The sequence below is a fragment of the Cygnus atratus genome, chromosome 3 (assembly GCF_013377495.2).
Source record: "Cygnus atratus isolate AKBS03 ecotype Queensland, Australia chromosome 3, CAtr_DNAZoo_HiC_assembly, whole genome shotgun sequence".
Taxonomy (NCBI): Eukaryota; Metazoa; Chordata; class Aves; order Anseriformes; family Anatidae; genus Cygnus; species Cygnus atratus.
Window position 1 is genome coordinate 92,250,204 of NC_066364.1, and position 24,117 is coordinate 92,274,320.

General features: G+C 42.2%; 1 protein-coding gene across 1 annotated transcript in view; it reads right to left on the reverse strand.

The window, feature by feature from the left end:
- EPAS1 (endothelial PAS domain protein 1) overlaps positions 1-24,117 on the reverse strand; it is an 80,669-nt gene that overhangs the window by 27,900 nt on the left and 28,652 nt on the right. Inside the window, exon 2 of the mRNA XM_035557921.1 lies at positions 8,790-8,980. Coding sequence (XP_035413814.1) covers positions 8,790-8,980 — 191 coding nt within the window. The remainder of the gene's footprint in view (positions 1-8,789; positions 8,981-24,117) is intronic.

Genomic DNA, 24,117 nt, shown 5'->3' on the forward strand with positions numbered 1-24,117 from the left:
TCCTGCAGCTGCATCCACTAATGCCTAAGGCTAGACCGGGAGCAAATGCAAAGGGATTGCAATGCAGAGCACACTCGGCCCCTGTTTGGAATAGAGGAGTGCTAACAAAAATGACACCAGCTGCTGCTTCTGCATCCTCCTGCTGCACCTCAGCACACCTCTCTGGCCCATCATCCATCGTGTAAGCACGGGAATGAACTGACCGGTCCCAGAGCCACTGGGAGCACTCAGTTCATCATCCTTTGCTTCTCAATGCAATCGTTTGGTGTCAGGGAAGAGAAGATGCTGGGGATCGCCAGCACAGGCTGGGGATGCACCATTTTGTGTGCCTGCACTGCAATTTTAACTACACAGGCAGGGGCCAATTCCTCCTCAGTACAAAGCAACTGATTTCAGGAAATTACATCAGGGTTAGTGTTTAAAATACAGAAACTACACAATAATATATTTGAATGGTATGCACTTTGACCATAATGACATTTAGGAAGGGGGAAAAAAAAAAAAAAAGGTAAGTGACCATCTGCTCCCAAGCTTGTTTCTGCTGTGTAAAGAATGTCAAGGGTCTTTTTTTTTTTTTTTTTTTTTTTTTTTTTTTTTAACTTTTCTGGAAGCAAACAAATGGTTTATTCAGCAGGGATCATGGCTATAGCCCAAGACAATCAGCCAAGTGTGGGTTCAGAGAAAAAACTGACTTTTCAGCTCTAACCCCAGACCCTCCTTTCCAATTTTTTTCCAGCTCATTAAGTTTGCATTAACAAAACATCACCATTCAAAGGCAGGAAGGCTATTCAAAGCGTTTGTATTCTTAAATGCCTCCAACAGTGAAAGACAAACACTTTACTTGTATTATCAGATGATTAAGTTTGCTTTTCCGTGTATATAAATTATATTACTTGTACAAACACACAGAGAGGACATAGGATCACTCACATCAGGGCTGCAGGTTCAAACCCGTAACATCCTAGTCCAGCAAAGCACTTAAAGACATAGTCAGCTTTAAAGCACGTGCTTACAGGGATTTGCTGGATCAGAGTTTAATGTTATTATTAAAATTACCTTCGTCCAGCTGGAGGCATCTGTGATGTGGACTGGGAGGAGGGAGGGGAGAGGGTTTGTGACGCTGTGCCCCCCCTCATATAACCTGAAAGCACCCCCGGTGCGTTTCGAACCCCGCTGCATCCCTCCCTCCCTGCTCAGCAGCCGGCTGCAGCAGGCAAGGGGAGCTCGCAGCTCCTGGCAGTACTGGAAACGCCCGCGTTTCCAAGGTGGATCACCAGAACTGAGGAAACTGGGGGCACTAGCAGGCTCGTAAAGATGGGTGACAAGTACATCCAGGGACCGTGGAGGGGAAAACGCAGCCAGGTGTGCTGCTGTGCTGCTCCTGCCACCGTCTCCTTGCCAACCCCACCGGCGTCCCCAGAGGAAGCCCAGGGACAGGGAGATGGCCCAGAGGTGCAGTCCCAGGAGGTGGGACCTGTGCTAAACCTCTGAACTGTGCTAGCTGGGCTGGCTGAAGATCCCTCGTCTTCAGCAAAGAAATGTGCTGGGGGGCGTCACTGTGGTGCCCCAGTAGGCCCTGTATCAAGTGGCTTAGCAGAATAATTATATTAATAAAAATCCCTCATATAAAATCCCTACTGTTTAGTTACAGCATTACAGCTTGTTCCCCTTTTCCTGTGAAAATCGCGATTAATACACAGAGGGTATATACACACATTAGGAGACTGATACATTGGAAGCAATTCAGTTACTGCCACTAGCAAGAGTCTGGTTTTCTTTAGAATGAGTCTATCTTGCAGCAGAAAAACAAACAAAGCCATTGCTACTGCAAGCTGCTCCCAGAAATCCCTGATGTCTTTCACTTTGCTTTAAATTTTCTTCATTAATTTACCTCAAGGCTGGACTGGAGCATTAGCACAAGAAATTCCAGCTTCAGATGGAAAGCATTTGAGAAAGCTGGGACCAAATGCAAGTAGGTTAGCACGAGGAGGAGGGGCCAGAACTTCAGCCTCTGGTTTCCAGTAGGCCTGAGGTCACTACCTGGGTAGCAGCATCCCCTGTAGACTTGCCAGCCTTTTCCAGGTTTTGAAGGAAGGTAACTGGATTCAATTTACTGTGATTTTTAGGCAGAAATTGTATTGTCATCATTGCTGTTTAAACTAGCTGTTAAATAAATTTTGAAATAAGGATGCGCTTCTTGTTTTGTTTGTTTGTCTTCCTGTGACTTTTTCCATTTCCCCTCTAATACAGAAGCATCTCAATTCATGCACCATAACAATACAGAAAGGAGAGTGGACTGCAAATATTCCAGTTTAACTCTAAAAATTAATAGCGCATTCAGCAGAATGAGGTATTGCAATATAATTGTTCATATTATGGTTCCATTTATGGACCCCAGCCAAGACTGTTCTCATGCAGCACTAGGAAGCCTGTAAAGGAGGGAGAATCCCTATCTGGTTGAGACGGGAAGATCTTGAAATAAGTCAGAGAGCCACAGAGAAGTGAAGCAGCAACTGTCAGAGCTATAGCAGAGCCAGGAACAGAGCCACGGTGTCCCGAGCCCCCATCTGATGCGTCACCCACTGTTCACATTGCCCCAAGGCAGTATTCCTCAGTCTGTATCAAATTTTGATATGGTATTTTTTCACTCTGCTTCTCAGTCTGTATCAAATATTGAAATGTATTTTTAATCAGCTCTGTTTTGAAAAAATTTCTGACGACCAGAGAAGAATGTGTTCATCAACAAGAAACTTTGAACTGTAATGGCAAATGCCTATTGCAGTGTTTATGATAACCTTTTATGCTAAAAATAGCTCGTGTAAACAAGCTTTGATTAATTCCCACTGTCAGGATGTGCACTGTTCCCAAGTTTAAGAACACTTTTTCCGTAGATGCTTGCTCATTTCCTTCAGTCCAACCTCTTGGAACAAGTCTGAGGGCTCAAAACCCAAGCTCTCCTTGCAAGAAATAACTGCGCAGATATAAACAGACTCCTAGCAAACAGCCTCTGCTCCTTTCAGCAGCTTTGATCTGACGCAAAGGTGCCTTTCTTGTCAGTTCAGAGGTACAAAGTGTAAAAAAGGCTCTTACTAGGAGTCACATCATCACCTTCACACAATTTTCAAGGCTTTGTTTCTTACCCTGGATCCTACAAGTACCAAAAAATCGGTTGCATATTGTGCATAATAGGCACAAGGCTATAGCTGCAACTCCTTCACAGGGTGGTAAAAACTGCCTGGTGCTGCTAAGCGGAAGTTAGGGAAGATCTAAAAGCAGCTCTATCCTGCATCAGAAAGAGCAGCTTTGAGACAGACTCGGCTTTTCCCAGTTTCTTGTTTCACATCAAAAGAAAGCAACTATTTTTTTTTTATTTTTTTTTTCTGTCATGACAGGACACCACATCCTGTTCAAAGGGATATTTTCAATATGCCCAATAAAAGCTTTCAGTTTAGATACATTAAGACAAACCTGCTCTTAAACTCGAAGCTTCCTGAAGGGCTCTTATCTCAAAGTGCACAAGCAACCTCGATAAAGAAAACACTTACGTTATTGTTGCTTTGCAAGTTTATTGCAGAGTTTGTATCTAGCCAAATCATTGAGATACTGCTCTGAGGAAGGTGTTGGAGTCGTGCAGCAATGGGTGTTGAGCGGCGGGACGCAGCATCCCATCAGATCGGGCTTTCTGAGCTCACCTTCCCAGAAACGGGATGCCACTTCAGGCAGCTGAAGCACTCGGTACCCAGCTCCACTCACTCCTAGCAGCACGGCTGGCACAGAACCACTTTTCCAGTGTAATAAAAGCAAACAAGTAGACAAGCTATTTTTAAAGCACTGTTTTATGCCACAATGGTCTGAGATTAGATGCAGCTTGTCCAGACGTTCCGAAACAATGCCCACATCAGTTCTCCCTGCAGTTTGCGCTCTCCCTTAAAAGCGTAGAGAAAAGCTATTTTTTCCCTTCTGCTCCCCGCTGGCTTTCCGGCTCTGTTGTCTCCCTCCCTTGAAACAACTTCACACTGGCTTCCTTGTGGCCTCCCTTCTCCCAAACAACTTCCCGTCTGCTTCCCTGTTCCCTCCCCATTTCTCCTGCCGCCTGCCTGCACGGGAGTGACTCCCATCCAGTTTCCTTTGCTGGACTCTCCACGCCGAAAAGACACCCGGGTGACCATGCAATTAGCATGGGATTGAAGAAAGCTGATAAAGTCGTGTTCACCTGATTAGCCTAACTGAAAGGTCTGCAGCCCTGGCACACAGACCCTTGCTGGTGCCAAGGAGTTCTGGTTCCAGTAACGCCTTTATCGCGAGCGTGGTCCGAACACTTGAAATTATTGGCACCCCATACAGGCTTCCTAAAGTGGATTCTCTTCCTAATATTCAGACAGTATTGTTCTTTAGCAAAAGACAGATATTTTCCTTTTGCCACCTATTAATACTCAAAAAAATTAGCTACACTAGAGAACAGGAGAGAAATACCGGTATCAGACTTTGTGACTACGCTAAAGGACATAAGGCCCTATATCCACAAGCTCTGACACTGGTAAGCATCCACCAGACTATTTTCAGAAGCAGCTTCCTGGGATCAAAATCTTTACTTTTAATGAACAAACATCTATTCTAAATTTATCCCAAAGATGTTAACGTAGCAATGGCAAAATGTATTATGCCAACAGAATTAGAAGACATCTTGAAAAATATTTAAGAGGTCATAATTAAATGATATTTCTACTAACATTCCAATTATACCGCGTACTGTTGTGTGCACAACATGGAAACAGTATTATAAAGCCATTGTTTCAGTTTGCTTCCTGTGATACTAATCTCAATCAGGCCGTCAGACGAACAGCCTGCATTTCTAAATGTTAAAGGCTTCCTCTCCAACATTCCCACACAGAATTGCCTACTGTGAAAATCAAAGGGAAATGTGTTACTAAGTAAAGATGCAACTTTTATAAAGCAAAGCCTGGTATTTTTTACCCTTTTGAACTCTGAGATATACAACCAGCTATTTCCTATTATGATAGGATACAAGGGCCAAGCCGGGACCCCGCCATGCCTGCAGGAGCGCGCCCTGCAGCCCAGGCACTGGGGCTCCCAGAGGCGGGTCGCGGGCGAGCTCTCGGTGCCGACTCAGGCTCTGGGCTCTGCCATTCACCTGCTGGAAGAATATAGGCATAGATCTCTCGAGGGCTCGGCTTCCCGACTGATAAATAATAGCTATGCAGACACAGCTAGTGAAAGAGCCCGAGTTACACAAGCGAAAAGCCCTATTCCGAGCCAGGGAATAGCACGATGGGGCATTAGAGGCACGATGCCAAGGGCCTGAGGCTGGCACGCTGCCTGAGGCCATCTCTGAAATCCCATCTGGAGCGTGGGCTTGCAGAGAGATGAGGATGCAGCCCTGGGAAGGCCCTTGCTCGCTTCATTCCCAGCAAAACTGCTGTGAAATGAGGAGATGAGTCCTCATGTGAGGATCATGCCCACAAACAGCAGTATAAAATAAAATCTGTTGTGGCAGGAGGTTTTGATAGAATTAATAATAAATAGCAAAAATGCTAATCAAGCTCTACTTTTTTCTCTGCTAAATTTTGAAGTATTTTTCAAGCCGCACTACAGGCTTATTTTAGTGACATTGTATATATATAAATGCAGTAAATGTTATTTTAATGTCCTAATTAATGACTGAACATATACTCCCACTTAACTCCAGTTTACACTAAATGTCTAGCCCAAATAATCAAAACTTTTTCCATGAAGACAACGTAAAGCAAGGAGGATGTCTGCAGGCTGGGGAAGACGTTTGTCTCTCATGCATGCTCCTCCAGTTCTCCACCTCCCCATTTCCCTGTTCACCTGCCAGAGAAAACAGGAAGCCCCATGCTCCCCATCACTGGGGTTAGGCTCCTCAGAGGCAACGCAGAGCTAACAGCCAAATTCCAGTCTGCTAAACGTGCCTCGGAAAAAGGGGCAGCTTGGCATGGGGTTCAAAAGGGGTCTAGAGCAAAACAAGAGCAGGGGATGGACAGGCACGCACAAGCCACTTCCATTTTGCTCCATGCTCTTGTCGAAACGTGATAAGCAGCAAACCTCTTCATACAGGAGCCAAAAACTGTATCAAAACCCTGTAGCTTTTAATCAAATCGGAGAGCCTTCTCGTGAAAGCCAGTATCCTTAGGAAGACTGACGTTACTCGGCAGCCTACAATCAAAGACTTTGATTCTGCTCCCACAGGAATGGATCAGAAGAACAGCACCCCTCAAACATTAGCTGCATTAAGTAACTATTGTGCAACGACAGTGTTAATCAGGCCTGAAAGGCAGCAGTTTTTCAACAAAGCTCACCTGCCAGAAGCCTGCTTAGAAATGTCTATATTCAATTTTCCAGTCGTGTCTCCTGAGGGGAAGAAACAGTTCTCAAACTGACAGAAATTTACTTTGGCTAGACTAGCATTATGCATCTGCAAATCTCTGGAATCTTAGCAAGTGTACACTGTAGGACAATCAAACGAGCAAGAAATAATACTCTGAAGTCATTATTCCGATAGCGATAAAGAAAGCTCTCTCTCTTATGCCACTGTATTCCAAAGTCTGATAAATTTTATCTTTCAAATATTCAGGGCTAAACAAATTTTCAGCCTTCTTGTTTAGCTTGGCTAATTTAAATGTTAGCTATACCCAGAGGAATATAAGTAGCAGATGAGGCCTTTACAAACAACCAGTGGTTTTCTGGCTTGAGTTCTTTCATTTCCATGTGTTCCCCATGTCAGAAAATAATACCCAACTCTTCGAGAAAAGCAGCCCCTTAAGCTCAATTCCTCGTAATAGAAGCACTAAAGATTCTGAAATTCAGATCTACATCTTAGGGACAAACCTGCATTTGACTAACAACACAAATTTTAATGAGAGGACTTAAATCAAACTGATATTGTAACTGGGGAAGCAGATCAGATTTAAGGCGAAGTAAATAACTAACTTAGAAGAAGCTTTGAATATTATTGAAACACAGCCTGTCATAACTGTAATGTTTCACTGCCATATTGCTTTCGAACTGCTGGGTCATGATGATACCTCAAGAAAACGTAAATCAGCTACATGAATCACATTGTTTTTTCAAACACTGTCACAGAAAAAAACAGAAACGTACGCAAATGTATAAATATTAAATAAATATATGTAGTTGTCATCACTACCAATTGATACGAGCTTAAGCCTTGACACTACAGAAGCACTAAAACAAATATTTTATCTGTAGAATTTTTTCCTTGTCAAGAAATGTAAGTGTATTTGAAAAGTTCACTTTAAACTGAGCAGTTTCCAGGTCAGCAAATATCTTTTTCTCATGATGACAGCATCAAACTATTTCATTTCAGCTTTCACAGACACAAACATTATTTATATTATCTGTTACAGTCCTGCAGAAGTTTGCTTTTCCTATTCTGTGCCAGTCTCTAGCTCATCTAATATAAATATTTGTAAAGCTTAAGCTGCATTTTTATGAGAAAGCTACTAACAAATTAGCTCGCTGGACAGTATTTTTAAGAACATTTACCTATTTTATGCAACTTCAAGCATTAATTGCATGAAGAAATCAGAGATGATTTCCAAATGCTGTTCAGCAAATAAAGTTTTCTTCTTACAGAAGTAAACATTAATATCAGATTCTATAAGCTAAGATTAAAAAAAAAAAAGTATAAAACACAACATACATTTCATAAAATAGTCTTCGCAGAGCCCAGAAAAGCTACAAAAATTATAGACATAGAACTGAGTTTGTCATATCTTTGAGACTAATAACAACAAACCAACAGCATACTTTTCCAGAGAATGAGATACTTCCTAATGGCATTTATTAAAGCAGTTGTTATGGTATGACTCAACTTTTCTAAAGAGAGGAAGTGCAATCGTGACCTTATTGGGATTTCTGCCATTAATGAAGGAAAAGATGAAATTTTGGCTTTACCTTTCACAAATAATACAGGATTTCTTTTTTAACATATTCTTGGCAGACAGAAGTCACTGTGTGAAAGTTCCCCCAGAAAAAATACAGTTGTTTTCATTGATCTTAAAGGCTACTCAAACTATAGATTTCTATCAAAGTGATTATGCAAACATAGGGGTAAAATAAGAACATTGTTCATTTTATTGGTTTTAACAGGCTACGAAATTGACGCTGGTTCACATTTCATACTACTCCAAAATAATTAAGACTGATTAAATAGAATCCATTCATGCCAAGTATTTAAAAGTTGTTTGCTTTAGCTATCTCACTCTACCATGTATTGGACAACCTACTATATATTACCAGTGTATAGCACAATCAGGCCTCTAAAATGAAGTATTGGACCTTCAGAACTTCCAAGCTGCCTTTTGAATGCACTGGCACACACATGCTTGCCATGACCAGTCCTGATTTACTTGTTTCAGCATAGAAGCTTATAAGGTGTATGTCTGAATTCTGATTTAACTCCTAAAAGCTCAAAGCCTTGTTAATGAGTTTAATAAAACATATCCAATAGTTTTTATCGTTCTTTTTTTCAAAGATGCAGAACTGCATCAGTTGTTAGTTTGGTAATGAAGATCTTATATGACCAGATTCACTCACATTTCCTATCCCAATTCAAATATACGTAATTCTGATGGAAAAAAAACCAACAACTTTAAGTCTATTTGTATTCTCACAACACAAGGACTTGCGTCCTGTTCTCACTTTAAGACCTTGTGTTCAGAGATGACCATGCACATTTTCACCAAGCTGATACCAACCAGCATTGACAACTTTTAGCCAGATGTTACCTGAAGACAGAAGCTTGTGAGTGCGTAGGAAACTGATTGCCAGGCGCATTACGGATGCCTTGTCCAGGTGGGAACTGACACTGTGGGGAAGGGGCAGCTCGTGGGCCAGTTCATAGAAAACTTCGGTCTCTTTGCTTCTTCTGCATCTTGCTGCATCTCTTGATTTCTCCTTCCTCCGTTCTGAACTGCTCCTGGCAGGTAAAGGAGAGAAAGGAAAAAGCATTTCTTGAAATGCAATTCACGACTTAAGAGAGGCATTTAGAAGAGTAAGTCTCAACAGTGATGAATCCATTCTGTCAACTGATTTAAACTCAATTAATGAGATGCTAATATCTATTTGCTCCTTTAAAAACAGGAATTAGGAGGGAACTGCTGCAACGGGAAAATCAGCCTTTGGACCCCCTGAGTCCTTGTTGAATGTGACAGGTACAAGATCTGTCTTAGGTCAGAGATTCAAAACAAAATAGCAAACTATTATTCCTGGGATTCAGGAAATGTTAAAAATTGTATATCTAAATTTGTTTTGTTCAGTCTGCATTTATTTACTTGAAAAATACTCCAGGACAAGATGACAATCAATTTTAATGCTGGAGAAATGGCAGAGTGTGTGGCTGTGTCATTGATAAAATGAGTTGCAATTGCTGTTCCCTGCATTAAAGTAAAGGTAATAATAGGGTATCCAATTGTGCTTGTATATACAGCTGTCTCAGCCCTTAGCAGTACTCTGAAAAACCAACTTTCCTCAACCACGAAGAATATAAAACGGGAAAGAAAATACTACTGCATGCAAGAAACCTCTCCTTAGTAAAAGCTATTCTAATGAAATCACCCTCTCTCCATTGTCTATGAGAACGGGCTTCTTCTTGAGAAATAACAAGGCCAACAGAGTCAGCCTCCCTCAAACTCTACAGAGAACAGAAGAGCAGGAAATAACAAAGGGGAAGACATTTTATGAAGCAAGTATGCAAAACTAAGCCACCAAGGGATACAAAGCCAAATTTAACGTGCGAGAAACACAAAGGCTACATTCATTATGGATTTGGGATGGGTTAGTTTAAGAGCAAACTCCACTGACTAGTGTTTCATAAAGTACGATTCTTATTTCGGAGCACGAAGAGCCTGTGCTTAAATACTACCGTTTCAAACCCAGGTAGCTCTGCTGATATTACAAGTTTCCTTCGCTTGCATGAGTCAATGTTTCACACCTCAGTCACTTCAATACATAATGGATTTATTTTCTAGCAGACTCCTGTAACACTGTATCAGTGCAAATATCACAGCTTGGATGAGCACAGGCTGGGGAAAAGATCAACCACACTGTTTCTGCTGATGCACATTCATTTCCAGAATCACCACTGGCGGCTCCCCACTTGACAGGGCTTCTAAATAAAAAGCCTATCATAACCTGCTATTTCCAATGTTAGTATAAAGTAATGAGTCTATAAAGTTTTAAAAAAAATCCCCATCACACTAGGATATTAAACTATATTCTTTCATGTGAAGAAGATGATGAAAACAAACAATGTGACATATTAACCACAACACTTAATCCTAGACGCTGTTTAAATCGTGGCTGGTACAATGTAACACTGCATAAAATATAAAAAGAACTTTAATACATACTAACATATTTTAGAGAAGATGACCATTTCTAGAAGAGCCAGACCGACTGCAGAAGTTTCTAGCATGGAAACCTCATCTCGCTTAAAAAATGTATAAGAAAGTAAAATAGCCAGGGTACATGTTAAATGCTAAGACCAAAGGAACAGTAAGGTGTTTGTTGGGGCACATGCAAGGCTGGGCATTCAACAGCATCTTCCAAAGCAGGAATCTGCTCGCAGCACATCAGCAGGGCTCCCATGCTGCAGAACAGTTGAAGCTGGGCATAGGCTTGGGGATCAGATAGGTGGGACGGCAGGTGCTCAGTAGTGGGTGTGCTAACAGAGCACATGGCCTAATAAATGCTTACGATATCTTCTCAAGATCCATGATCAGCCTTTGGCAAACCTCTTTCACAATATTTTGCTCCAGGTGAATATTTTCTAACATGGTATCTGATAGAGGAGGTATGCACAGGATGAGACTAACACACATTTCAGTATACAACAGCAGGATCCAACTTTGGTAATGACTTCAGTGGCATCACTGGAGTGAGCACCAACCCATCCAAGTCTGAACATAAAGCATCAGATATTTACAAGGTAACACTAACTTCTTACTTTTCTCTTTGTCAAGTAGGAGTCAGATTGTATGCACATTAAAAAACAAACAAACAAACAAAACCAACCACAACTACAACAAAAACAACTTCATACACAGACGTCCTTCAAGGTACTACAGAAAATGCTTTATGTCATCCTGGGGCAGACGCAGGGAATGGGAGTACCAGGTAAATTAATTACACTTTCAGAGGTACTTCCTTCTCTCTAAATACAAATGCATCTATGCTGCGCCTATAAAGATTCCAGTCTGGGAAAAATTCTTCCCAGTTTCTAATTCTGCCATTGAAATAAAAGGTTAGAAACAAAGCAAAATCAAAAAAAAGCAAGCTACACAGCAATATTTATGAGAATTTCCAATTGCAGCTTGGAAAATCTAACTTGAACCACAAACGCTTGAGCTCTACTCTAAGTCTAGAGCCTGCAATTTTCACATTTGAACCAACTTGGGGAAAACACGGTCCAATCTCTCCTCATTTAAATACTGAATTTTGGGAACTAAGGCCAAAGCCATGTCGCAATTCAAGCAGGAAAAATGGGTTGTATAAGAGGAGGTCGGGTCTCTCAAGATGCCACTCCAGCCACGAAGAAAAATATTTAGTTTTGCTAACCTCTGTAAATATAATTGTCAAGGGTGGCTAATAAGACAACAAGCTGGTTTCATTAACCATGGGATGCCCCAGATTTCTAACAAGTAATGCTATGAGCAAAGCATGATTTTTAACTCTGTGCTGCAGATGCCTTCCCTCACCACTGCCTCCGATGGTAGTTTGCAGCTTTTCTGAAACAAGACACAGTTCATCGTACACCATTTGAGAGTCTTCTTGACTTGGAAAATGAGAGGAAGAATCAGCCTGTTTGGTTGCTATCAAAAGATGTTCTTGCTTGCACATTATCATTTTAAATAAACAAACAATTTGCTTGTTAAGCATTTCCCTGTACCTCAATTTTCCTCCTCTTCTTCCCTAGCTCAGCACACCCTCAAGTTGTGTTGTTGTTTTCGCCAGACAAGTACAAGTGCATGGAGGCACAAAACAACCCCCTGGCCTCACGCCCCATAGCATTTCCCCCAAGCAGACAGCTATGTTTGTTCTTTCCCTGTTTCAAAGACTATCATCTAGCCCTCATTCATCTTGGTTACACAAAAGCCTCCAAAACCTGCAGTCAAGTGCTACAACTCTGCAGAATGCAGTATGTGCAGGGTTTTCCTTTGCAGATAGCAGGCCATCACATCTCCCTGCAGTTGCCCCCATTTTATTCACTGGGTGAGCTTTTCTCCCTGGGCAAGGGTTGGCTACCTGCAGGCAGAAAGCAAAAATGTAACTCCACAACAACCTTGTTTGAGGGCCAAGCAGAAAGGTCTACACTGAATCCTTCTCACACTTCATTAGGGCAACAGAGCAAAGGCATAGGCTCCAGCTAATTTATGAATCATTCCCTCCCAGTGTATAAACCGCCCACTTATGTGGCAAAATCGAGCACATGTGTGCGTCACTGCTAGGAGAAAGTGACGCAAGCAAAGGCAGAAACCTTCCTCACCCAAACCCATGTCAGATTTTTAAAACTTCAGAGCGAAAAGAGAGGAGAAAGCCACCACAGGTCAACCCACCCAAGCTCACTGACAAGGCCGGGAGGTCCTGCAGGGAAGCCTCCCTCACGGCTTTTTTCTCTCAGGAGTCCCTGGCACAATCAGGCCCCGCTCCGCAGACACTCACGCTCACACTGTAATCGCAGTGTGATCACAGACTGTTCCCCTTAAAATCACACCAAGGGAATGGGAAAGCTCAAGTCTCCACTGAAAACAGGGTGATGGAGCTCAGGAGCAGGCCTGGGGTCTCCAGTCAGGACCCAGGCCACTCGCTGCCGGCCACATTTGGTTTGCCTTCAGAAAACAGAAGTTAGGGGCTGCAGCCTGCAAGCAGCGACACCCAACAACCAGCAAGTGGTGGCAGTTTCAGGTGAAGCTCCCAAGCTGACAGGAGCCAAAGCTCTCTGCGTTTCTTCCACCAATCCAGGCAGCAAGGCAGCCCAAAGGGTACACCCACGCTCGCCCAGCATGCGGCTCCGCCGGTGGGGAGCACCCGAGCAGGCCCAGGAGTGCCGGCAGGGGCTGGATTCCTATCCCCTCACTCACCCTGGCACCCTTGCAACACGGCTCCACTGAAATCAGCGGGAATGCCTGCAGACGAAGGCCTTGCTCGCTCGCTTGGGGTTCAGATCGTAATCTGGCTTTCAGCAGCCTCTCTGGCTGCAGTACTGGAAACTCTAGGCTCGGAAAAACCTGAAGCCCCACATAACAACTCCCGTCCAAACAACCTTGCAAAACCATCATGTGGGCTTGGGGACCCATCCTCCCGGCAGCTTCAGACCCCCTGCAGCAGGCAGGAGCAATCCCAGCCTGCGGCTACCCGTCAAAGCCCTTGGTACCTACCCAGCCAACGATGACGCTGGATAGTCAGCTTCAGCCATCCTCCCAATGTCTAGAGTGTTGGTGGCCTCCTTGAAACTCATGGAGCAGCCTGCTCTGCGTCCCAGGCTGAGATACCAACCTCCGGCTCAGGGTTTTGCTGCTCTCAACAAGTCCACATGGGTCGATACCATGCGTGTGTAAGACTAGGCAGCACAGTAACTGTGCTGAATTATTCTCCCACCTTGTAGGCCCCAGATCTCAGAAGATTTTAGAGGAATCACAGCCTGCACCTTGAATGAGAATACCTTATATCTGGTAGCCTTCACTCATACCTGCACACTGTGACACACGCACATAAAACCTTTTGAAATACATAGTTCAGATTGACTTCCCTCTATTTCCTTCACTATTTTGGTGACCCTTGGACTTTGCTTCAGACTGCCTTGTACGCAAGCTAGTAAAACAGCAAGCATATTACTTTATATCCAGTGGCTGGTTATTAAATGCTTCTAGCTCCAGCTCTTTAAAGGTCAAGAATCCACAGTTAATTAAGCTGTCACATGAAATTTCTGTAGTAAATTCTCATTTAAAATGCCTTAAAGTTTCAAAAGCTAACTTGCAGAGCAAGAAAAATACATTCTAGGGATGAAAGGATTACAAAATATATCACAAAAAAGTTTTTCCAATTCAAACCAGTAAAAAACCAATAAAAATATTTTAATGGGCAGTACTATCTTAGATAACAACAACAATTTATTTCAAACTAGCAAGTCCATTTTTTTGCTGTGTTTACATTTTGCTTTACCTTCTGCTTAGCAAATCCCTAGATGATTTATAATCTACCATACTATCTAAAAAGGAGTTTCTCTCACTGTGAGGCACTCCATAGCTATCTCAGAACCATACAGCTTGACGGCTCCAGATATGTGCTTCCATGGGCACCAAGCAGCCAGCAGTCATGCTTACTTAGCCTTAAAATTCCTTTAAAAAGTATTCACACAGCTTTGTAACCATTCTACCCGACAAGCAGTTTATTCTGGATGACATGCTGTGCTTTTCGAAACCCCCTCCGTTAAAGTAATAAAAGTGACCATCAGTAAATAAAAAGTGCTACAAACAGCAATTTACTCACTCACCAGGAACTCAGGCCCAAATATGAAAGCTGTCAATGAAACCCATACATAGTGCCATACAGATCTGTCCTTATACCTGAACTCTTTCCAGTGAAAATAATTATTTCTAAAATCTGAATATGCGCTAGAGGAGTGAGTTCAGCACAGCAGCAAGAGGGGAGGAAGGAGGACGGAGAGTTATTCTTGGACAGAGAGGAAAAAAATGGTTTGAAAATATGTGTACTGCTCATGGCTGTTAAGTGCTAAAGCAGTGTTGTTGTACACTGGGATATTGCACCCAGTACACAGACAAAACAAATATAAACTCCAGCAAAATAGGGAATTTGTTAATAGAGGAAATGAGAGTTCGAAGGTAACAAGAAAAACTACTAACAGAAAAGGCCATTACAAAAATAAGGAAATGAAATACCTTCCACCCTTCCTTTAAAGCTGCTCTAACTTACAGCATCTCACCACTGACTCCTTGGGTTTGATCAGGGGATTTCTTATAATTTATGTACATACCCACTAAACAACAAATCATGGCTAGTTCAGTAAACGTTGGCACCAACTGCCATATCAACAGGTGATGCCATTCTTTCCTCCAAGTTTAAAACCAAAGGGTTGATTTAATGAAAGTCGGGAAAATGAGAAATACGAACAACTCAGGGACAGATCAGGGAAGAGTTCACATTAAGGGCAAGGAACTCATTTCTGTTCTCATTAGACATTTCCAAACAATGCTTAGCGTGATATGGGAATTGGCTAGTACAAGTAGAGTATCATGAGATGAGGCCTAAGAGAACACACCAAACTTTTGGTGTCTTTAAGCTGGGCATACTGATGGTTCACTAAGTCCACATCACTCTAGGACCACCACAGCTGACAGTAACATAGCCATGAGTATGCTTTCTTGAACAGGGAACATATCAAATCTTTAGATAGGTACAAGGAAGATGCAGTGGTGCCCAGTGCCAGGACAAGAGGCAATGGGCACAAACCATGACACAAGAGGTTCCCTCTGAACACGAGGAAACACTGCTTTGCCATGCAGGTGATGGAGCACTGGTACAGGTTGCGCAGAGAGGCTGTGGAGCCTCCATCCTGGGAGATCTTCAAAAGCTGCCTGGACGTGGTCCTGTTCAACCTGCCGTAGGTAAACCTGCTTGAGCAGGGGTTGGACCAGGTGACCTCCAGATGTCCCTTTCCCACTTCAGCCATTCTGTGATTCTGTGAAATCCCATATGAACCTTAAAACCACATGTGAGACCAACTTCCCCAACATCCAAAGCTCTGATAGTATCTAAAATCTATATGAAAATTCTGCATTACTGGATTTGCATTTTATTTACTTCAAGGAAAATTCCTGGCATTCATTTCTGAAAAAAAGAGGAATGCTGAGACAAAAAACATTATAACTACACATTTTAAAACATTTTTATCATTTGCATCTTCCATTTTATGCAGCTTGTAAGATAATTCTTTGTACCTCCAATTTGAAGTACCACTGTGAATACTAGCTATCACAGCAGCTAAAAAGTACTTTTGGGAGTTCAGTGATGAGAATCTCACTGATGCTGCTGGAGCCCTTGTATTTTTTAAAGCATTAAGGTTTGCAATATGTCACCAAAGTATGATAAATTTAATCACAGTAAGCAAAATAATGTCCACAGGATTTATGTCCTACCATTTCTCTCTAGGATTATGAGTACCTTGAACTGGAGAGATAAGTGTTAGGATTTCAGCAGCTATTAATCTGGTCCTGGATTATTATTTTATGATGTTGGGAGCGCAGTCCGTCCGTTAGTCACCATGCCAGCATGGACCTGGCACCTCTGAAGATACGCCAAACACGTTGCTCCTGGGGCAAGATGTAGCTCCTGGGAACTGTATGAGGACCGTGCCATGCAGAGAAGATGCCAGACTGTTGTTTGATCATCAGGTAGAGCAGATGTAGGCATTGCCTTTTTGCCTTTTCAACCCATTCCCTGGATTCAGGCGAGAGGAGCGCAGCATGGTGAGAAACATTTCTCATGGCTTAGTTTTCAGTCAGAGCAGTTTACTTCACCAAGTCACTGTGCACTCAGCAAGCCTGAGTGCCAGCCACAGAAAGAGGGAGGATGGCTCTGGTCATCCCATAAAGCCAGAGCCAACACTTAAACAGATCAGAGAACCAACTCCACTGTATTCTCAAATACTAAGGAAATTGTGAGAGAAACAAAATGCCCAGCACATGGCCAAACCTCGACTGGAGGAGCATAAAGGCTTCTAAACTCAACCTTCTCTCCCAAGACTGGTTTTGTACTGCTCTGCTCAGTCAAGATACGGGATCATGGATTCCTTCCCTGTGGCAATCAACTCTTTGATACCAGCCAAGACATAGCAATCTTCAGAGATAACTTGTAGACTAAAAGGGAAAAACAGACCCACTGAATAACACTACGGAAAAGGACTGTTTCAGTAATGGCTGAAACTGAACATGCTTCCAAACAGCCATTTTGGGGGTGATAAATGTACAACTCTGCTTTTCTTCATGGTTTCCACTCACACATTCAAATGTACCTGCAGCCCAGCTAGAGCTGGAATCGCACCGCAACAGCGGGGATAAGGTTATGACAATGCATGACCTGAGATCTCTATCAATGATTTGTGTTCTGAGAGATTACAGATTCTTATCCTGTGGCTTTACTTATAGTAATCAGTCAATTTTGACAGCTAATCTAAAGGTCCATAGATATTGTTGCTCAGAAGCTCAGCAGGTATTGCTGAGATCTGTTTTTAGATAACCCAACTATTTACCTACTTTAAAAAACACATACCAAAGGATGTGCTTTATCTCCTCACCAGTGGGTTTAAGCTAAAGGTGAACAAAGTGCAATTCACAGGCCCAGAAGTTAAACTCAAAACCATCCTCGTTTTTCAGATGGGACACTGACCACATCCCAGCCCGTACACAACCACAACGGGCATTATTTATCAAGATGGCACACATAAACAAGGGCAATTTTTCAATTAAGCTTTATTTCAAGCCTAAGGGACAAATATTACCATCACATGACTATAATATCACCAGCACACATACCTACCCTGGTAGCACTTCAGCCTGAAACCCCCTCAACTATAAACATTTGAAGGAGTCACGCTGAAGCTTGTTGACAAATCCGGAATTTTACGATCTAATGCTGCGTTACAATGTGGGCAATACCCACTGAAATTTGTGGAGCCTGTGGTTAAAATCTCTGGCGCTTCACCAGGCTCAGACACGTATCCCACAACATTTTATCTTGTCGCACTGGCACATACGCTGACAGGTTCACACAAGGGGCCTTTGTGGATAGAAACAATGAGAGAGGCGCGCACAGAACAGGAAAATGGGTGGTGACCACCAAGAACTGGAAAAAAGCCTCTTTCAAAGGAAGGTCTTTGAAAACATTCATTACACCCCACCCAGCTATTTTCACTACAGTATTTCAGTACATAAAAAACAACACAGGGAAAACAAACAGCCCACCCTTCAATATGCTGTAGGCTCTTCAGCCCCTGAAAAAAAAGATCAGCAAGCCATAATGCTGCAGAAATCTTCACCAAGCAGAGCTGTGTAAGAGGTCTGCAAGCATCCACTGTAACCTTCCCCCCACCAGGAGTCTCACATGTCTCCAGTCTCTCTATATAAGCAGAGTCAATTAGATATCTTTATTTTCAGAGTAAAGCCATCAAAATTTCAAACTGCATTGGCTGGTAAAGAAATGACAGTGAGCATTTATAGAGATCATAAAGTAAATATATTGTGACAACTCAAAAAATTGTTAGAGAAGTGAATGGCCTTCCACAATGCATTCCAGTTGTGCGTTTTGCCTTGCATTTGCTAATTTTACCAATTAGGGCAGTAGTTAGAACTAATAAAATGTTTAAGATAGAACGGCTGCAAGTCAGAAAAGGAGCAATAAAACCAATACATAATGAAATAGGTCTCTGAAATCAGCACATCCTCAAAGGCTAGAGGCCAGCTTTCAAGGTAAGGAGGCCAGGCTTTCACAGAGGCTTGTCTCCACTGCAGATGGTGAGGTTACCAGAAAAGCAAAGATTGCACAGGTGAGACACTCCCAGCCTTGAGAACACAAAATGATGTCCTTCTTCTCCTAAGGTTTTGGGCTGCTCTGTGATGATGCCCTCCACGGTGCTCTGACAACCAAATTCAAAGCAATCATCAACATTACTTTGCCTGTTAATAAGCTGCGTCTTGTCCTTCCCTAAGTGTCAAATCCTTTAAACACCTCTGTTAATAAAGTTAAGAAAACAGCTCTTGCAATACAAATCTTTATGGAATGATGTTGACTCTCTTTTTCCCTTTTGGACCTATATCATTTTAATATGTGATCAGTTACAATGCAATTTAATGGTTTCTCCATCTCCCTCTCTTGGTCATTGCAGACATCCACAATAAGGCGGATGTCCAGAGACCCAGAAAGATTAAACAGCCACTTCTTTGGCAAAGAGGGAATAATAATTCTTCAGAACAACAATACTGATGTTTCTAAATTTTGATTATTCCATGTAACGCAGTTTCCTCGACTTCCTGAAACAACTATCCAGTGTAAATCCTCAGAGCCAGGCTGCATTTTTTTGCCCTTTGGGGTGCAAGTTTTGTCTGTACAAACATCCTGGGACAAACCTCATTCTTAGTCCCTGCTTTCTTTCCAGGGGGCTGTTACTTTATGCAGTGGCTCTTTAATTGTCTGTCTCTTCTTAAGTAAGCCATCAGGTAAACTGAAATAGTGACAACTTCACATGGTGTGATTTCGATCTCCCATTGGTATTTAGGTCTGTCACTAGTTTAAACTGATAAAATAAAAGATTAGTGGCTTGATTTTGGTCTCCTCTTTCTACACAGGAAAATGAGTCACCTACCAAAGGTTGAGATTGTTTCACCTATCTGGCCAAAAAAGCAGTAGTCATTTCAGCAGTGTTAGGCAATTCTTCTAGATTTACAGCTAAATCGCAAACTGGAGCCATGTACTTCAGGGGAATCAGTGCCCCCTGCACACACACCTCTTCACAGCTCCCCTGTAATCACCTCCTGTCTGGATCATTAAGACAACTGCAGTGTTATACTGGGAAGAATCAACCGGTGATCACGCCAGCATTTTCTGCTGCTCTGTTCCCAGTGTGCAGATACGACGTTCCTCTGCTCCAGCCTCAGGTCAAGTGCTTTGGGCTAACACACGCTGCAACGCTGCGCTCCTACTGCCAGGGCAGCCAGACTCGCTCCCTGGCGCTATCACCGTCTCCCTGCATGGCTGCACCAGAGGTGAGCTTAACCAACGTATGTGTCATCTAAAGAAAGTAACACCAGTCACACAAGTCACAATAGCACAAGTCGCTATTTATCCGAACAAAACCCTCATCATTTCTTAGCAAAGCCTTTCCTTCAGCTGCTGGCAGTGCCATGGTGAGTGCTCTCATGGCTACCTGCCTTGCAGGATACGGCAGAAGTGAGGGCGACTGTCGAAACTCCGGTACTTGAGGAAGAAACACTTGTGGCCTCTCCATGCTCAACTGCAGAATTTCAAGTATTTTAAAAATTAAGGCTTGGTTCTGTCAGGAAATGGCCGCCAGCTCTTCTGATGCGTAGCCCTGAATAATTAATTGCTCGCTACACAAAGACTTTCAAAGGGAACTGATAGTAATAAGGGCAGTCTGCAGTTGTATTACAAACCGTGAATAACCGGATGTAGCTGTTCTGTTTCAGCATTTCTTGCTTTATCTGGGTTTCTTTTCCCACTCCTAACTACTAACTCTTTAAACTTCTGTGTATCTAGAACCAAAGGGTAGCTGCTCTAGACAAGTGTAAAAGATGATAATGAATGAATGGAGGCCACAAAGCTGGGGAGCATTCAGAGTGTATACAAAGGCATATTCACAATGCCAGATTTCTCCATTTTTTTTTTAATTTTTATTTTTTTAACTTCAGAACTAATAAATAAATCAGTATTTTGCCATTATTCCTGCTGAAGCTTTTATTTCCCAAATTTAAGCAAACAGGGCATGTGCGCATATACCGGGCCTAATTCTCATCTTCATCACCACCCCATCACCCCAGAAGGACAGGAGGGGGGAGTCTAAGAACAGTAATAAATTATAGTTATGACAACAGTATGAGGTTGATAAAACTCATTTTTTTCCAGAAAATAGTCTACTTTTTTGTTTAATTCATTATAATTAACAGTCATCATCTTATTATTAAAGTCCCTTGCATTCTCTTAACAAAAGGCACACTACAATCATCCAGATTTTGGACATACATCAGAACTTCGCCTTTCAGTTGTGCCTAAGTCAGCATCAGCAGGGCAATGAAACAAGCACAGGAAGAATAACCATCCTCTCTGCTCATGTAAATCAGCATGACTTCATGGGCTTAGCAGTGACGCTCCAGTTCGCATCTGTCAGGGCGTGGTACCTTGATATTTCATTATTCTGATTCTAACTGTAAGGCAGCCAAATTTCTGACAAGACAGCCCAAGATACACATGCTGAAATATACACAACTGTATCGGTACATGCATAAGGGGTTGCAAGGATTACAGAAAACAGATGGTACTCCCCAAGACGAGAGCGAAGGTGCCCTCGGACTTTTTGAGCTGACAGTCTCAATAATTACCAGCACCGTTTTGGAAACATACCTTGTCTCTGCTTAGAGCAGTTCTTGGAAAATGCAACTTTTTTTCTTCTTGTTCTTTTCTAAATTAAATAACTTTATCAACCAAACTGAATGGCTGTTCCAAGAATGACTGCTTTCTCAGGAGAAGCAGAAAGGAAAAAAAAATGGGGGGGCAGGGAGAGAAGCTGCACTCACTGCCAAACCCCATGGTTTTGTCATTAGAAAACAGAACTGGGATGGTACACAGGCCAAAGATGAGGTATGCTGAGAAACAATTGTACAACAAGCCTACTGAAAATGCCAGTGCAAAAGAATGATGAGGCAGGCACAGAGTGAGCAGGATGTACCTGTGTGGGTACAAGCTGAATCCAAAAGGCAACGTAGCTTGTATTAGTGTATCCTTTCGAGTTGCATTTGTATGCCAGTGTGGTTAACTATGTTTGTACAAAACATGGTGCCATGGCCAAGAGCAGTTATAAAAGAATTGTTATCCCTTCATAGACAGAAAAAAAAGATAAAGTGCTTTCATATGCAGTACAGAACATGAATAAATATTTAAATCTTTTACTGGAACAACCAGTGTGAAATGCATTTAAGATTAAGAAACCTTTACACTGCAATGCGTATGGTAAACAACATCAATAATTAGTTTTAAAGAGCAAGGCATGCCACACCATTGTATGCGATTTCGAGATGATTTAGTATAGTTTTTTGTAAATAGTGCATTTATGAAATAACAAACCATAGAGAAACACAGATTATGTACATCGTTTCACTCCCCTTTTTTGTGTGTGTTATTCACCACTGTACACAACAACCACCAACATCAAAAATTCCCCTAGTTCTTATTATCATTCCTTCATACACGTAATGGACTGCCACCAATTTCTGCTGACCTTCCCACTAGTCTCTCAAATAAAACTTGAAAACATTTGGAATAAATCTCCAAGGACTGTAGAAGAACAAGTCATTAACAGCACAAACCCACATTGGTTGAGCATTTCAATGACAACTTCTTCACCTTAGAGGGTCCACTATCTCAGATCACTGCCTAAGGATCAAATAGGTGATTTTTATGAACAGTACTAAATAAGGCTTTATTATCTACCAATAAATGTTTATCATAGCTGAGAAGAGGTTGTTTAGCCTTATCTTACAAAAGTTGGAAAAAGCTGTGTTGGAAAGCACAGTGAGTATAGTTTGTCCACAGTGTGACAAGAAACAGGAAAGTCCACTTATCTACTGTATTTTCAATAAAGCTTCAAATCAGAGTGGAGGTAGGGCGCAGGCCCATGCTTGTGCAGATGCAGGGATTTTATTCATTATGATTATAGTGTGTTTTATTAAAATCCTGCATGAAGACATGTTTCCCCAAAGCTCTGGCTTACTAACAGCTCTGGGAGAAGGATGAATGACAGTGCCAAACCTCACCAGTCCAGAGAGGATGAATGCCAACAACTTGCCTAACCTGTACATCAGAGGTTACGGGATTCACTTGAATTAATACAATTTGAACCTGAGCATTTCTTTAGAAGAACAACCCAGTCAATTTAAGCAACTTTCAGGGCTGGAGAACCAACCCACTCTAACATTTAGTATGTTGTTCTACTGGTCAGTCACCTTCACTGTCAAAATATTTGCACAGATTTTATTTTTCCTGCATAAGAATTAATTCTCACTGCCTATTTTTATAGGTCTGAAGTTATTTAGGGCATATAGGCGTGCCAGCCCGATACCACTTGACTTTCAGCCTCTGTTTTATATTCTCAAAAAAATCTTCTAACTAGCAGGTCTTGCATCACTGATACGTTCTGTGCAAAAACACTGTGCAAATTCAAAACAAACATTCAAAATGAGAAAACTTCAGGCAGTAAAGAATGCAGAATTACAAACTGGAGTCTGGCCAGAAGGGAGAGGAAAGACAGGGAAACAAGCAAGATAAGCTGCAGGGTTTGAGGAGAGGAAAAAAAAATAAACAGCCCACAACTCCCAGAAAATAGCATTTGCACCTACCCTGGTGAATGCTCCTCCTGCATTACATATGTACCAGCCACAGCAAATCGTTATTTAGGTGCTTTTGGAATTACACCGTTCACTAGTACTCACCATCACACAACTTTGCCTGTCATGAACATTTCTACAGACAAGTTGTGACTGTAAAAATCTATGGGTAGCTAGAGGTAGTGCCAGTAAGCCTGCTCTTAAATAAAGTAAGCCTGCTGCTGCCTTATGACATCTCCCCAGTGCTTGCATGGGAAGAACTGAATTGCCAAGGAGCATACCCTCCGGTTTAGGGTTGACTCAGGACAACTCTGCACAGCCAGCCTCCAAACATGTCTTTCTCATGTATTTTGGGATCTACTGCTACTTAAATCATCATCTTGAAATATTAAGCACCGCACTACCTCATTTTAGCATTAAAAACAAAACAGCAACAAAACAACTGGGAAAATCACCCTCAACATGTGGTTCAGGATGTTGCAAGCCTGCCCCATCGGACTCCAACCCAGAGCACACTTCCAGTATTCACGCTTATCCCCAAAACAAACAAGGAACCTAAACATGGTAGGGATCAGCCAAAAAATAATAATAAAATAAAAATAATCAGAAATTCCATCCAAGCGATGGTACTTGCGGTGTTACAAGGGAAGAGGACACAGCAGGGACACAGCAGAGTCCAGGACGAAGAACTAGCCTGCAGTGCTGCAAAGGCAAAGTCTCCCCTCTGCAAGTGCCCCTGCGGGGGATCACACCCGTCCCTGGGACCTAGTCTCACCTCACTACGTTAATGGGGAGTGGAGTTATCCATCGGTAAGAAACTAGAACACACCTCTTCAAAATAGGTTTTGTCTTCTGTTTTCTTGTCTTGTGCCAATGCCAATAAACATAAAAAACTTTGCTTTCAGATTTGCCTCTGACATGTCATGCT